Below are 14,481 nucleotides of genomic sequence, written 5' to 3'. Positions count from 1 at the left end.
TTGCTGGAGCAGCGAGAAAATTGTATCCTCTGGAAAACAAATTCAAGCAAGCAAGGAGAGGCGAGGCAGATGGGAATGGTAAGGGAGAGTGGAAAAGGGTGAGGAGACTTTTGCTGAGTGGAAATAGGTGAAGAATGCCTGTCTAAGAATAGAAAACATAGCATGCCATTTCTGCCAGGGTTAGTGACTGACTCAGTTCTTATTGTTTAAATGTGCATGGAGAAAGGGGAAGCCTGCAGCAGGGTTGCATAAAAAACACACTCAAATTCTTACTGTTTTTCCGATTCAATGCTTTCGAAATAAATACTGCATTAGGCTTCTGCGCTGGGCCAAATTGTTGAACTAATAATAAATAAACATGGTTGGAATAGCTGTCAGTGTTGATGATGATGAGCTGCTCAGAGATGTTGGAGCTTGTTGACTTAGTTTTCATTTATTTACATAGTATTACATAGGAAGAGGTTGGCTGCAGTAAGTGTATAACTAACACGGTATCAAGGGAGTTTTATTTCATAGGTATTTCTTGGCAGAAAAAGACCTTGTCTAACACAAAAGGTTGCACAGTCAAATACTTATACTAAATGTAAAATCCATATTCCAATATCAATCCCTGCACCTGTTTCAAGTCAGAAGGCCTTTCTTAGCACTTTGAATTGTTGCTGTACATCTTAATGACTTAGAGAAGAGGGGAAGTGTCTTCTGAAACAACGTCAAACAGGATCATAGGTTTCTGTGTCCTTTTTTTCTCCCAGCCTCTATTTGCAGTTTTGTTTCAGTACTGTGGGGCATTACAAACTTGAATGTGATCTTGATGAATTTTTCATCCTCAGAAGCGTGCATTGTTATACAAGTAATACCAAATAAAGGAAACTACATCATAAGTTTATCATAGTGTGCAAAAATATTATTATTTACACATTATTACTTGTAATTATTTATTTGTCATTTAATTATATGTTTGTACCCGACATTAGTAGGGTAAAAAAGGGTCCCTACATTATTATCTGAGAATGTACAGCATGTGTTTGACAGCTTGTTAATTGATAGTGTGAAAAAAAGGTTGAGGACGATGCGTCCATGTGAGTCCAAATGGAAGTTTTCCATACACAATACAGCAGCTTAGTGTGAACCTGTCACCTTCCACAGAATCAGGCACAATAGACACTCAATATTTGTGTACATAGCACAATAAAGGAAATAGAGGCAGAATAACAAAGTTGTCTTTTAGTTACAGTAGGGACATGTGCGATGGAATATATGAACATATATACAGCAATCATGGACAACACCAATGCCTTAGCATTCCTTTGCAGAATACAATTTTAAATATTTGTCAATTGGCCTCTCCGTCAACTTACCCATAAAGTCGCAAGAACTACTACTGCTAAAAAAAAGCTTACCAAGTAGAAATTGGCTCCCTTTGTTGCATGTAGCTACAAATGTAACCCTTTGACATCGCCCAAAAACCAACTCACCAACTTGAAGACAGCTCTTTCATTTCAGTCTTTACTGAATAATTTGTGTCAAACATTGACGTTGCAGAGACAGAAAAGTTCTTGTTCCCTATCGGCAGATTTTGACAAGAGTCTCTGCCGCAGCTTCCGGTGGGAAGTCAAGATAACTGCAGCAGAATCTCAATGGGCCGTCCCTCCTCTGGACATACAATCAAACACTCACATTAATACACTATATCACTCAGCAAAGACGATCTCCTGCTATCCATCTCCCCTTGGACATCTCTCTCCCTCTGCTCCAACAATTATGACTGAGACTTGCACAGCAGGTGGCTGACAGTGATGAGATGTGTGAGGAAATGTGTATTCCTGTGTGTCAGCAATGATGCACTTCTATTAGTAACAAAGCCTCATATGTAAGATAAGATTTCACATTTGATTCTGCAGTAATTGAGCGACACACATTCAAATTACCATTCTTCTATATTACTATAACTGCCTATTATCTTACAGTACGATTGGTCACAGGCCACCATATAAAAAATTAATCAGATAAGATGTCTTTTTTCATTGTTAAGCAGGTCGAGGTGCTACATAAATAATGATAGTTTCAAACAGCTCAATCCACCGGGAAATGCACATGTATTCAGAAAGCCGCCAAGACTTATGTATGGTTATGATGTCCCAACTACACTATACATAGATAAAGTGCTGCTACAGTAATTCCCCGGCTGTAAAGACGATGCAGAGACACCGAGAATGCAGATGTGGAAGACCTGGAAACACTGACCAATCAGAGCAGAGTGGGCTTTTTTAGGAGAGGGATTTAAAGAGACAGGTGCTAAAACAGAGCGTATCAGCGAGAGGCTGAATACAGGTTTATTCAGACAGACAGTATGGGCCAGTATATGGGTAATTTAACATAATTTAAATTTAAATGTAACTTATTTTCTATTTAATAACCAGCTAACTTGCCATTTGCTGCCACATATAAGTGAATAGTTGCACTTTTATTTCAGAAACTAATCACTTTCCAACAAACAAACAGAGCTCTTAAAAAAAGGGCAGCACCAGGGGGGACTCAGCTGGCTTTCTTTCAGGTGTATGAGTGTTAGTGCCCACGTTTGTTAAAAAAATGCTTAAGTTGGCTTCAATTACTGGGAGAGGAAAACACTCTTAATTGCTTTATAACAAATATATTTGCACCTTCTAATACTGTATACCAGGTAGTGTGAACTTATGTGGGTTTTGTGTGTAAGGGCTAAATAGTGCTTCCTGAAACTACAAATTTCTCAGTAAGTGAGAGAAACAAAAAAGAGTGAGAGAGAAACAGACAGAGAAAAAAAAGAAAATCAGCCAGCTATAGACACCAGGAGGCAAAGGGTTAAACAAGACCCCATCGTATTTTCATGCATCTTCTGCTTTTGACAGATGAAAAATGTCAACTGTCCTGTTTGTATTTGGGAGTTTTTGCACTATTCATCTGCTTCATTAGTGCCTGCTGCTCCTAGCCCCTGACAGCTGCCGGCCCCCTGCTCTCAGCCCGCGAACACACACACACTCACAAAAACAGATACACTTACTCCTTTTTTCAGACTGTGTCGTCGCAATGAGTTAGATGATTGACTCACTCCCTGACCTCTGAGGCCCTGGTGAGTATAAGACTGTGTGTGTGTGTGTGTATACGGTTCATTGATATTCGAGAGACATACGATGCACACGCATGCCTGCTGTCTGTCTAAGGGGTGTGAGCTGCTGGTGGCAGAACACACACACACACACACACACACACACACACACACACACACACACACACACACACACACACACACACACACACACACACACACACACACACACACACACACACACACACACACACACACACACACACACACACACACACACACACACACACACACACACACACACACACACACACACACACACACACACACACACACACACACACACACACACACACACTCCTTTCTTTGTTCTTCGGCTCTTCTTCAGCTGGGCAGGCTGTGCTCTACCCAACCCAGACATGTAAAGCCAGCATCCCTGTCCATGTAAAAGGTCTGGATGGGGCCTTCCAGCGTAATTAACACTGATCCCATTCTCTCTCTCCAGCTTCTCTCCCTGTACGCCAATTAAAAGGAGCTGGGAGAGGCTCCCGTCTTCTCCCTCCACCCTCCTTTATCCCTGGAGCCCTTACAGCCTGGGACCGAAGGGTTTCTCACAAGTTCTTCTTACTCATTTACTCATTTATGAACACACAGACACACACATGCAATTGTAGGCACAGACTTCACAAAACACCTAAATGTTAACACAGACATGCAAAATATATTTTGTATTACGCATGTGCACACACTGACGCACACACGGACGCACACACAGACGCACGCACGCATGACTTTTTATGTCCTCATAGGTCCTTTATGTGGTTTTATGATGATATAATATATCATATATATCAAGGCAATAAGTCACAGTGTAGGGACAGTCATTAAAAATATACCTACACCCAGTGGAGTCATCACTCCTCTACTTCAATACACTAAAAAGGAAAGAAAGGGAGTAAAGAGGAGAAGAAAGAGGAGGAGAAGAAGGAGGGAGAGGAAGAAAAACATAGCTAAACTAGGGATCTTAACTAGGGAATTGAAAGGAATGGTTCAGCATTTTTGGGTATACACTAATTTGCTTTCTTGCCGAGATTTAGATGAGAAAGTCAATGCAACTCTCATGTCTGTCACTAAAAAATGAAGCTCCAGGCAGCAGCCTGCTAGCTTGGCACAGCTGGCCTGGTTCTGTTCAAAGGTAAGAAAATCCAACTACCACCACCTCTAAAGCTCACTAGTTAACAAATTAGGGGCTCTTCCACCCGGCGCAAATGGCCGCAGCTCAGCGCAACTGTCTATGCTAGTTTCAGACTAATGCTGTCACGCCCAGCGCCCATGATGTGTAAGTAGCTTGTGTCCATCTGTGGGCCCATGCCCATGCAGGTACAATTTTGCAGCTGTTTCCTTTGTCAAGTTTATAACTACACTTAAATAATCCACAGTATTTTCAACAGTGACTTTACTGCACACATGAAAACGTTTGGATTAAAACGAGTAAAAAATAGTCGTTGACTTGACAGGAGAAGTGTGAGACGGCGGAGAGTTCGCAACTTTGCGCACTAGCAGATCCGTTTGCTCAGCAGAAGGAAACTAGTGAACTCACTTTTGAAGCTATGGTATCACCTGGAACTAGACAATCTAAAGAATCCATTGGTACCAACCATGACAAGCTTGTCGGGAAGTGGGATAAATAACACCGCAAAGTTTTAGTAAGGGAAAAACTGCCATGGCTATTTTCAAACAACCTGATTTGACGCTTTGTTACAAAGAACCAACTCAGAAGGCCTCATTAGAAACGGATTGGGAAAGAATGGGGGCTTTCACAACATACCTGGCAGGTGATTGGATGGACCATCTGTTCATCTCTCGCTAAAGTAAATCCAAAGAAGAGATATATCTTTTGCATCGAGAAATGCCTTCTGTACCGTTCTCTTCTCTCAGTTAAGGAAGACTCAATTCTGATACAACTGATGCTATTGCAGCATCTAGGCTAACCTGTCTATAGGCTATAAACTGTCTATAAACTGCCATTGTTGATTTTGACGAGCAGTTGCCTCTCAGGTCGTCGTCACCCCATACTCAAACAGTCCTGGAATCGCATGAATTGGGTATGACTGGAAAGCTCAGACTTTGTGGATTCAATGAGCCCAGCTGTGTTCATGTGTGATGAAGTAAGTCCCTAAAGGCCCGAATAAGAGAAGTTATGGATTAACAAATATCCAGAGGCTAGAGGAAAAGCTACTAAAAACTGTCACATACTTTACTACATTCGGCACAGCCTGACCCTGACACTGGCAGGAGGAACACTTATGTTAACACAACAAAAACAACAAATACTGTATGAAATAGATAAAAGGGCAAGGCTATCCACAAGCAGCAGTCTTTGCTTGCAAAAAACCCACTCCCATTAAAAAAAAAAAAACATATAGGGAGCTAGCCACAGGGCCAACTCATCACATGCAAATGCCAGCTGCTGAGAGCTCAGAATTTCCGGGCATCATAAAACCAACTACAAAACAAGAAGAGAGGGAGAGGAATAGGGCATGAGACATGGGCACAGTCAGAGGTATGGATGGCTGAGCTACTACAGGAAGGAGACACATTCCAGTAAACTTTTTTTCCAAGATATTCTCCTCCCCTGCTAACCTTTATATAAAACACAGCAACCACAAAACATCAAGCTGGAGACCTACAGTGTGTGTGTGTGTGTGTGTGTGTGTGTGTGTATGCGTATGTATGTGTGTGTGTGTGTGTGTGTGTGTGTGTGTGTGTGTGTGTGTGTGTGCGTATGTGTGTGTGTGTGTGTGTGTGTGTGTGTTTAAAATGCATGTAGAACACACTGAGCAAAAGGCTGAATGTGTGAATATGAGGTGGTTTTGACTCACAGGCGTTTACATGCATTTGAGTAACCCGAAAATGGCCTTACCCCGGTTAAGGGAATAATCAGATTATTGAAGTTCCCCCTGGAAAATGACAGAAGTAACTCATAGTAGGTGGCGCTCCGCCAACATACAGCTGATCTATACGCGGCTTGATTTTCCAGTTCACCTTTGTCAAAATCACAAGCGTGGGGGAAACCGGATGACTTCTGGACAGAATTACGACAGAAACGGGTCTTCTTGGTAGTGATGTTATTTGCCGTGGCAAAGTCCTCCCTTGGTTTAAAGGTAACGCTCTATTGTTGTATTTTTTTCACAACATTTTCAGTGCTGTTGCTTCCTGGTTTATTGTGTTTCCGGGTCAAAAGCCAATGCTGCGGAGTGGGGAGCATGGGCAGACGAGAAACCCGACAGTAATCCGGGAATGCTGTTTACATGCATGAATGATGACGGAGTGAAGGAGAAAGGATTAGGAGACCACTCCCCACCCCCCCATACCTTCCTGGTCACCCTGGGAGACAACAACCCCGGCGACTGCAGCATCCCTGTTTACCACGGTGTAAGAGGTTTGGACGAGGGGGCACAGGGCAGGGTCAGGTGATGTAATGAGGTTGGACACGAGGAGAAAGGGATCAAACAGAATGGGAGATGAAGATGGACGCAGATACAATGACCAGGTATTGACGGACGGACCCTTCGGACCCTGACCCAACCTTCAGGCGCAAGAAAGAAAACTTAAGGCTCTCTCAAATGGAGCAGTTTCACACATAAGGAACCTAGCTCCCCAGGAGAGACACACACACACACACATACAAATATACACAAGTACAATCCTCAGCCTGTACTGTATGTTCAGAGTGAAATCAATAAGTACCAAAGGGATCAGGCGTGGACTATGTGAATTCCTTATGCCTGAAGGTTAAGTGAGGCATACAGAGGGGAACATAGCAGAGAGGAGGAGAATAGAGCAAAGAGGAATGGGGAAGAGAGTTTGGGAGAGAAAGAGGTAAGTTTCCTGACACTGAATGCACTGTGGAGCCTTCTTACCAAGAAGGGTGGAAAGCAAGGGTCTGCTCTTCAAAGAGAATATGCATGGTGTGTTGAGCGCTGCTCTGGCAACAATAAGGTTGTAAAATCTTTATCTCCACAGGCTCTTTGCATGGCTCACCTTGACCTGATGGCTGGAGTTCTGTCTCTGCTCTTGTACCTACAGTACTTTCTCTCTGAATGAACACCCCCCGTTTTTCTCTTCTCTCCAGCAATCTATAACCCTGCTCTCACTATTTGTTATTTTCCCCTTCCACTTCTCCCCCTCTGCTCTTTCTCTGGCTCCTATTTCTTTTCAATCTCTCTTAAAACTTCTACTGCCTATGCCCTTCCTTCTCCAGCTTCCTATATTGTTCCTATATAGATTCCTAAACTTTTTCACCTTACATCTTTATTCCCTGCCTCCTGAGGGAGCAACAAGTCTCCCTCTATTTTTTTACTTCTGCTTCCTCTCGTCATGGTCTCCATCGTGTTTTTTCAGTGTTTAGTCCCAACTGTGACCCCTAGCAGTCCTCAGGGTTAGAGTCATAAAAGCTCAATGGACTGTGCCCCATCTGAAACAGTAGAACACTCAGTGGCCAGGCTGCACATACAGCACTAGAACACTTTCAAAATCAACAGCTTCTTCAACAAAATATTGAAAAAAATCGTAACAAATCAAGTTGCACCACGTACAGAGTTAGCAAAGTGAATTAAGCCAAGCCAAATGTCTGATGATATGATTTTTTGAGGGACTTTTCCACTCTCAAGCATGTGAAGATTGTATAAAAGTTCTTAAATAGTGTCCAGGGTTTCTGATGGGCTCCGTTTTATGTCATACCCTTCTCTCTTTCCTTGCATTTCCAGTCTGTATCTCTACTGTCACTGCCCAATTAAACCCCCAAAACTATGAATAACTAATTTATTGTGTCAAATTGTAGGGCAATTGATGTCACAATTCATTTGAACTTAATCTAAGTGAAAAAACTTAGATTACTCTCACCCTAACAAAATAAACCACATCAAACACACTTAATCAAACAAAATCGTGCTGTGCAGGTGTGGTTACACAGTCATCATACCTGCAGTAACTATGCAACAGGAGTAATATAAACTAGAGCAATCTGGTTTGTCTTAACAGTAAAAGTAGCTTACTCCATGTAAAACAACACACACCACACACATATGAAAAGTACAAAAACAGAATGTGACCTACAGCATCCACCACTTTCAACCAACCACAGGCCTGCATCGCCGCAGTGCATTGTGGGGAACTAATTAGCATGAAGGACTGTGGTCTCTGAGCAACCATGACCTGCAAGCTGAGCTCAAACTTCTTCCTTGCGCATTCTTCACCTCTCTATGCCTGAGGCGTTGAAGAGAAGGTGTAGTCACTGGTGCGTTGAAATGCAGCCCAAGTGATCAGCAACTCAGGGGAGATAGGAGAGAAGTGGGGAGGAAAATGTGGGTGTTTCCTTGGCCGACAATGTGTCTCTGAGAATGTGTGTGAATTCAGTGCATGTGAAGGTTGGCAAGATAAAACATCAGATTGACTGCTATCATCCATGTCTATCATTGTTCTGCACCTCACTCTTTCCTCTTTGTTCCCTCCACTGTGGGCTCTTCCAAGGCTTGTTTCCACTAAGTGTGGTCTGCAGCAGAGCCCTGTTGTGTTCTGCTCCTGACTAATCAAACTAGTCAGTGTCACTAGGCCGCCTTATCTAAAACACATGGCCATGTCAGTTCTCTTCACTCACCAGCTTTTCAACATTTAGCAGGTTCCCAGGCTGAAGAACTCAAACGGCCCTATTCAGAATATCTATAGCGTGTGATCTAAAGTGCATGGCGCAAGTGTATTTCAGGCATGTCCAATTCCACTTTTGCAAGTTATACGGCACAGAATATGGACGGCAAGTATGCAGTAAGGGGTAATGGGTTGTATTTAGCCTCTAAATACAACCCATTACCCCTTACTGCATGCTCCCCCTACAAGCATCTGATGCATTTTGAGTGAAAAATGAATAAGCATGAATATATATTAGAGCAGAGCTATTCAATTCGTTGACAAAAGTAATCAAAAATGAGAGGCCGGAAGAATAGAAGAAGGTTCACATTCATGGATATTATAAAACACTATAGCAACATAAGTCTGCATATATTGTCTTTATTCTATCAATATAAATAGTAGCAGTAGGGCTCAAGGTGCAGCTGATGAAAACAAGTAGTGATAGGCCAACTCAAAGCAACAACCTTGTCAAAAAACAATCCTTGTTAAATTAACATACCTGTTAACCAGAGGTTTTCACTCAATTGTTGTACTAAAGTACAAGTTGAAAGCTCCACTACAAATCAGTGGAAATATTCTACTTTTTACTCCACTGCATTTATCTGACTACTTCAGTTACCAGTTACTTTACCAGGCTCACAAGCACATATGAAACATTACTTTTTTCATCAAAAACTCAAGTACGAAAAGTAACATAAATGCAGAGTATTTTTTACAGTTCAGTGGGAAAGTGGTGTTAAAGTTAGCATGAATTTTCTTTAAAATGCCTTCCAGAGCTGCCAGAGCTTGGCGAGCTGTTGCCAAGAGGACTGAGAAACCCATGAAGAAGAGCGTAGCGGGAGCGCACGGAGCGTTGTGGCCGTGTGCCTATAGGGAGCGCGTAGAGCAAGTTTCCCAGCGCACCGGTATTTGACGTGCTGAGATCAAAGAGGACAGCAGTCATCATCGACCACCACGGTTCTGAATTACTGTTTCACACAAGCTTCTACTCAAAGGGCCTGGAAATATTCCATCGTTCACTCGCACTTTCGTAGTTGACTGATAATCTCTGGTATACCTCCATGTCCTGTCCATACGCTAAGTTTCTAAGGAAACAGATCTGCTTGTGCCAGACCCTATGCCATAGCCGAGTCCTCTATCCCACCAATAACTTAATTTTACTGCTGTGTACCTGTGTGTGTAACAAGCATGACACAGAACAGCTCCAACGCCATCCAAATCCAAATCTAAATTAATGTAAAAACAGTATAACCACGTGGGAAACTTTAGATATAATTGTAAATATTTTCTTTCAGTACTCTATTATATTGACAATGGTTTGTTTATTTATGTGTGTGTCGGAGCCAGTGTGTTCTTATGTCACTCCTACAGTCGACTGCAGGGCGACAGTGTGTGCACATAGTTCCTATAGTTTACCTCGTAGAGCAGACATCCTAGCGACCAGATGTCAGATTTGAAGTTGTATCCGTTTTCATGTATCCTCTCTGGTGACATGTAGTAAGGAGTACCCACTGGAACACAGAGGGAGAGAGGGGGAGGGAGAGGGGAGAAGGACAGAAAGAGATAGACAGAGGTACAAAAGGAGAACAGGACAAAGAGAGAGAGTGAGTGTTAACATTTTTGCAATGCAAACCCATACTCCCCCCCAACTCATCAACATCACAGACACACCTCACACAGAACAGAAAAGCAGGTGAGGAATGGAGGTGTAGTCTCACACTGTGACACATTCAGAGGTTGGAATACTCACCATATTTCAGTAAGAGTTTGAAAAAAGAAAACTAGAGGCTTTTAATTGCATTTGCCTCTAGTTAATGCCTGGTAAGCTGAAGAGAGATTATATTTAACTAGGTTTGATATCATTATGTCATCATTATATCATTAAGTGTATGAGAACCACAAAGTTGCACAAATACATACACTTGCAGACACAAAATATACATAAATCAGTTTTGATTACTGGGGCTCGGTAATGATCTGAAACAGTAGTCAGAGAATACGCCCAAGGAGCAGCAGTGGAGCCTTAAAAGCTGGCCCGTTTCTGGTTCTGGTTTGGAAACTCAAGAATCCCAAACTGCCATGGCGACTGGCAGAGCTCCAGGGAATCAGACCTTCACCCAACTGGACACAGAGACGAACCACAGCTCAACATCACATCCATAACACATTGCAGGAAGCTGCAGGATTTGCTGCTTTCTTAGCAGAGTCTGACTGGCTGCTTTTTTCATTTGCTTTCTGTTTGCTCTGATTTCCCCATGTAAAAGTCTATCAAGCAAATCCAGCAGAGGTTTTATATTAATAACATATGGTTACAGGCTGGAAATTGTACCAGCCCTCTAACCGGTGCTGAGCAGCTCTCATTCCACATCTTCTCAAGCAAACACGAATGGAGGCTTACTGAAATATGAAGGTGAGCTACAAAGGCTCTGCTGAGTGTACAACATCCATCAGTACCATCGCTGCACATGAAGTTCTGTGTAGGCTATGCTGTAGAGTTTGTGCTTTCCATGTCAAAATAATCAACATTGCCTTGCATTGTGCTTAGCATCCATACTGATCACTAACCTGAAAACTGATTTGTTATCTCAAATATTTGATTTAGATGAGTAAGATCCTTATATTTCAACTGTTTAAGTGTCATTCACTGAATTCCAGGTCTGATTACAATATGAGATAGATGACCTCAGTGTTTTATTTTTTTGCTTTTCTACTCGTGCATTGTGCCCAATGCTTACTCACAAGGCTGTGGTGTCCAGTACTGTGCCATGGAGGAGTTATCAGGTTATCAGTCCAATCAAACATGACACCAGCTCATTGACCCTTCCTTCCTCTAGAGTATAGGGTGTACACATTTATGAAATTACCTTGTGGAGGAATTAAATCTGTAATAGTACTTTCCACCACAGGCTGTTAGGAGGGGAAACTAAGGATACCTTTTGATAGCTTTGCTGTATAGAGCTGCAACGATTAGTCTACAAATTAATTAGTCAATTGACAGAAAGATAATCACCTACTATTTTGATAATCCATTACATAGTTTAAGTAATTATTTAACAGTAAACATAATTTCCAGCCTCTCAAATATGGAGATTTCCTGCTTTTTGGACTGACAAAACAAGACATTTTAAAAGACATCAACTTGGACTTGAAACTACGATTGGACATTTCTCACTATTTCTGACTTTTTAGGCCACACACTAAATCTTTTAACCCAGAAGATAATTGGCAGATTTATCAATAATAAAAATGACCAGTATTTGCAGCCTTACTGCTGTAGTTAAAAAAGCTGTTGTTCCTCATTTATACATTGTTTAGGATAAAATCCTCTGCCAAATGAAAACATTCAATCCAATTGAATTCAATGTAATGTAATGCATTTTTACTTTGAATGACCCAAACCAAAACAGTCTTGCCCCTAGCCTCCATAAAAATGTGTGTTTGCAACAGGTAGATAAAGCTACGAGGAAGAGTTTTCAAAGAGGGCAACTGGTAGTTGTTGGGTTTAGAATACCCACGAACAATTAAAGTGAGCTGGGTAGGTGAGAACAGCTCTCAAGTGGAGTGAACTCAATAGAAAAGTCAGCTAGCAGGAAAATGGTAGGAAAAAAACGATAACTGCACACTCACCCGCAGTATTCACATATGCGCACACACACACACAAACTCTCCAGAGCCATTATGCACATTAACAGGTTGGAGGAAACTCAACTAATGTAATTGCAATTAATAAAACTATTAAAGAGGGGGCTATTAGATTTGAAGTCTATGGGAACTGAAATGAAAGCTAGCACTTTTAATTCTGGTGCAGATCTAATTGGGTTGAGAAAACACGCTTTCATCTTAAATGTGCGGTTTTGAATAATGAAGTGTTACCTGTCATTCCAAAAATAATCAGCATCCGCACAGGCAGAGAAGGAGCAGGAGAGAGCAAGTGGAAGAATAAACAGGGGATTGCAGTTTTAATTGGTCATCAGGTTGGTATTGTGGTTTGTGTGTGTGTGTGTGTGTGTGTGTGTGTGTGTGTGTGTGTGTGTGTGTGTGTGTGTGTGTGTGTGTGTGTGTGTGTGTGTGTGTGTGTGGTCTCATAGTGCGGTCTGAACAAGCTCCCCTAACATTCATTATTAGTTGATTAAAAAGAATAAGCCTCTCTTATGCTAATAGTGGCATAAAAAAGGCGGCAGCGCCGGGCTCGGGCTCCTTCAGCATGCTAAATCAAGGGCACATTATTTATTCATGCAAATAAATTGAAAGTCATGTTAGGATTGATTTCCATTATTGTGAATGGCTGTGACAACGCTGTACTCGAAACAGGGTAATCGTTGTTGAATAGGAGGTGAGATGCCATCCAGTATAAAGAACCCCACACTACTAACTCCCTGCTTAATGTTCTGTTAAATGAACCACAAGTGGCATTCTTTCAAATACATTTATTGATTTAGACTCGCCTCACTTTCCTTATCAACAATTTAAACCTAAAAGGTTTTACAAGCCCATTTAAATGCTGTGAAGAATTTCATAGGGAGTGTCCATTAATGGTGTAAACCTTCTCTAATCTGTTCTTCTTACCAGTTTCTGTATTTTGAACAGCAAGCAAGATTCGGCTGCAATCTCAAAGGCTATGATTTAGTTTCTTGTTCATACCCGAGGCAGGAGTTTGGAAATCTCTGCTCTATCGTGTCCTAACAAATATGACGTACAGTTCTAGGCAACAGCACAGCCAGGAAGGACTTAGTCTTATAGTCACAAGGCGTTCTCTATATTCCCCTATATTCCCATTATGTTTTTCTTGGTTTTCTATATGTCCTGCTGAGCCCTAACCCCCCATTTGGCTCTCAGCCTAACCCTCTCTGTTTCACGACTTGCTTGCTTGCCTTTATAAAGATAACCAAGCCTTTATATACATGTTGAAATAGGAATAATTATTTTCAACATCAACCTCCCTGAAGTCTTTCTGCTTCCATCTTGTTCTCCCTCCTCCTTTCCTTTTCCTCCTTTCCCCGTACTCGTCGTTAACACCTCTCTCATTACAGGTGTTAATTGCAGGTACATTATACTACTTATTACTGCCAATTGGCCAGTCTGTCATTCCTCAAATAATTGCATTAACTTTTCCTGTAACTATCATTTTTTTTCTCTTTAATCCAACTCTTGCCATGACCCTACCTATATCCACAGCAATCAAAAGAGTGCGTCTTTTGCATGCTTGTGTGTATTTTTACACTTTGAGTCCCAGAGTGTAGATGTCACTAAAAGTCTCTCTGTTTGTTTGCTGCAAATCTGTGTGCATGTACATTATCATCTGCCTCTACATGCGTGTGTGCATGCATTCAAAATCACATGGATATCCACATGCCTCTCTGAGCATACATACATCTGTATAGGAGACAAAGAGTCTGTGTCTCTCTCAGTGCGGGTGTGTGTGTGTGTGTGTATGTGTGTGTGTGTGTGTGACTGCAGGCTGCCGAGTTGAAAGCCTTGAAGTTGACAGGCTGTATGCCTGGACCTCCATCTCATCTCCACTACCCTGCTACTGTTCAGCTGGGTGGCTGGGCTCATTATAGACCCACGCTGGCACGCGATTTTGTGCACACGCGCACGCGCACACACACACACACACACACACACACACACACACACACACACACACACACACACACACACACACACACACACACACACACACACACACACACACACACACACACACACAC

At 42.0% G+C, this 14,481-nt stretch overlaps 1 protein-coding gene across 1 annotated transcript in view; it reads right to left on the bottom strand.

Annotated features, from left to right (window-relative positions):
* Positions 1-14,481, bottom strand: part of nek7 (NIMA-related kinase 7) — a 66,226-nt gene that overhangs the window by 7,301 nt on the left and 44,444 nt on the right. The window contains exon 8 of the mRNA XM_083940312.1: positions 10,187-10,281. Coding sequence (XP_083796438.1) covers positions 10,187-10,281 — 95 coding nt within the window. The remainder of the gene's footprint in view (positions 1-10,186; positions 10,282-14,481) is intronic.

The sequence above is a fragment of the Echiichthys vipera genome (genome assembly GCF_963691815.1).
Source record: "Echiichthys vipera genome assembly, chromosome: 3".
In the NCBI taxonomy this organism is placed as follows: domain Eukaryota; kingdom Metazoa; phylum Chordata; class Actinopteri; order Perciformes; family Trachinidae; genus Echiichthys; species Echiichthys vipera.
Note: the sequence above shows the minus strand (reverse complement) of the source record. Positions and strands in the feature narration are given on the sequence as shown.